Below are 1,827 nucleotides of genomic sequence, written 5' to 3'. Positions count from 1 at the left end.
ACACATATAACAGCTGAGAGTAGTTTTATTGATTTGTTTCTTTTTAAACTGTTTTTTATGGGTTTTATAAACTTTTATATAAAACACTTTGAGTTGTCTTGTACAGAAAAGATGCTATAAAAATAAATTTGCCTTGCCTTATTGCTTGTGCTAAGTTCAGTTTGGCTGTAAGTCTTCACAGTCACCAGCAGGTGGCAGCATCACAGCAGCTGCAGGCCAGAACCCACTTTCTTGACACCACTGGGATGTAAGCAGCTTCTATGAAACCACGTGATTTACCACAAATAAATCAGCAGTAGTATCTGCCTCCTGACTCATGACACCGTCACTTCAAGTTTGCATCAATTCTGTTTAAGTTCAAAGTCACAAAAAAAAAATCCTGAGTTCGTGGAATGAGTTTCGATCYATAAATAAAAGTTCTTTTCAGGGCTGGGAGTGAGTCCGTCAGCTGCTTCACTAACAAAAACAACAGCTTTACTTTTGGTAATGTCTGAGTTTGCATTTCCTGCAGTGAGTCATGTCCACTCGGTGGCTTGCACGGCGCTTGTCTGGCAGCATGTTGTGATGTTTGGAAGGAAGGGGAAGTGTGAGCACACCCTTCACCCAGTCTGTCTGAAAAAAAAAAAACATCTTACACCACAGAAGACACCGTGTCAGTCCTTGTGCAAGAGCAGGAGGCTGCTGTGAAACCTGTTCTCCCTGAAACCCCCCCTGGATGACCTGATCTTCACAGCCACCCTGTGTCTCCTGAGGCCTCGCTGCTTGAAAGCTGCACTGATAAAAACTTTGTACTGCTCCGTTTGAGTGAAGCGAGGAAAACAGTCGTTCTTCATCAGGCTGAATATTTTCCTCTGAGCCACCYTGAAGCACGATGAACCTGGTTGTTGGAGACTCTCTCTGATCCCGTCTTTCGTGTAGAAATCCAAATTCACCTGCAAAGATTTGGTAGAGAGATCTTACACGATTAAAGTCACCAAAGAGAGACAGAAACACAATGAAAAACGTGAAGACAGAAGCCAACAGCTACTGRTGAAATCACCACTTCCTTCTCTGARACCTGATAAWACTTRAGGACCTTTGTAAAACTCTAAGCTGACAAAATGCCAACAACGTGAAGTATAAAACATAGAAGAGTGTAAAGTTCAAACTGCTGCCAGTAGTTCATTAGGGTCGTGGTAACCACAGACCTGTAGCTCCCTCCTCAAGAGGCAGGCAGACAGAAACTCTGGACCTGGATGAGGGTCCCTGAGGGACGGGAGGTCTGGGTTTCTCTTTTGGACTTGCTGACCCGTCGACCCGACCACAGATAAGAATGATAAATGGACTGTAGGGATGCCGATGTACAGTATCTGCATAAACATCGGTATTGGCCAGTGTTGGTCATTTTTAGCATATTGGTACCAGTCCAATTGGTAAAACTGGGCCGATATTAACGTCTGATATTGATTTCCCACTTGTCAGTGTGCATTSCATATGCAATGCACACTATTGTGATTCGTTTCCCATAGAAGTCATCTCAGCTTTGCCATGCTTCTCCTCCTGCATACTTTTGTCCAAGAGCTGCCATTGTAATTTATATCTGTAAAGCCCCTGTGCCAAATGATGGCTATGCCTTTTGGTGCCTGTAAAACTTATAGTTTTTGAAATATTAATGTTTAATAAATTATAATGACAGTCAATGGAGCCTTTTACTGGTCCAATACTGCCCCCTGCTGCACTTACACAATATGGTACTGTACCAAAGTTTCATAATATTTAAAAGTAGTTCAGTGATTGCAATATTAATATGATTGTATTTTGATGTTTTACTATAATACTGTCTTTATG

The 1,827-nt window shown here is 42.0% G+C and overlaps 1 protein-coding gene across 1 annotated transcript in view; it reads right to left on the bottom strand.

The window, feature by feature from the left end:
* LOC106526964 (regulator of G-protein signaling 2) overlaps window positions 1–1,827 on the bottom strand; it is a 7,097-nt gene continuing 5,270 nt past the window's right edge. Inside the window, exon 4 of the mRNA XM_014021707.1 lies at window positions 1–932. Within this exon, the coding sequence (XP_013877161.1) occupies window positions 654–932 (279 nt within the window). The 3' untranslated portion in view covers window positions 1–653. The remainder of the gene's footprint in view (window positions 933–1,827) is intronic.

The sequence above is a fragment of the Austrofundulus limnaeus genome, unplaced genomic scaffold, assembly GCF_001266775.1.
Source record: "Austrofundulus limnaeus strain Quisiro unplaced genomic scaffold, Austrofundulus_limnaeus-1.0 Scaffold302, whole genome shotgun sequence".
Taxonomy (NCBI): domain Eukaryota; kingdom Metazoa; phylum Chordata; class Actinopteri; order Cyprinodontiformes; family Rivulidae; genus Austrofundulus; species Austrofundulus limnaeus.
The sequence above is the reverse complement of the archived record's forward strand: the minus strand, read 5'-3'. Positions and strand labels throughout refer to the sequence as shown.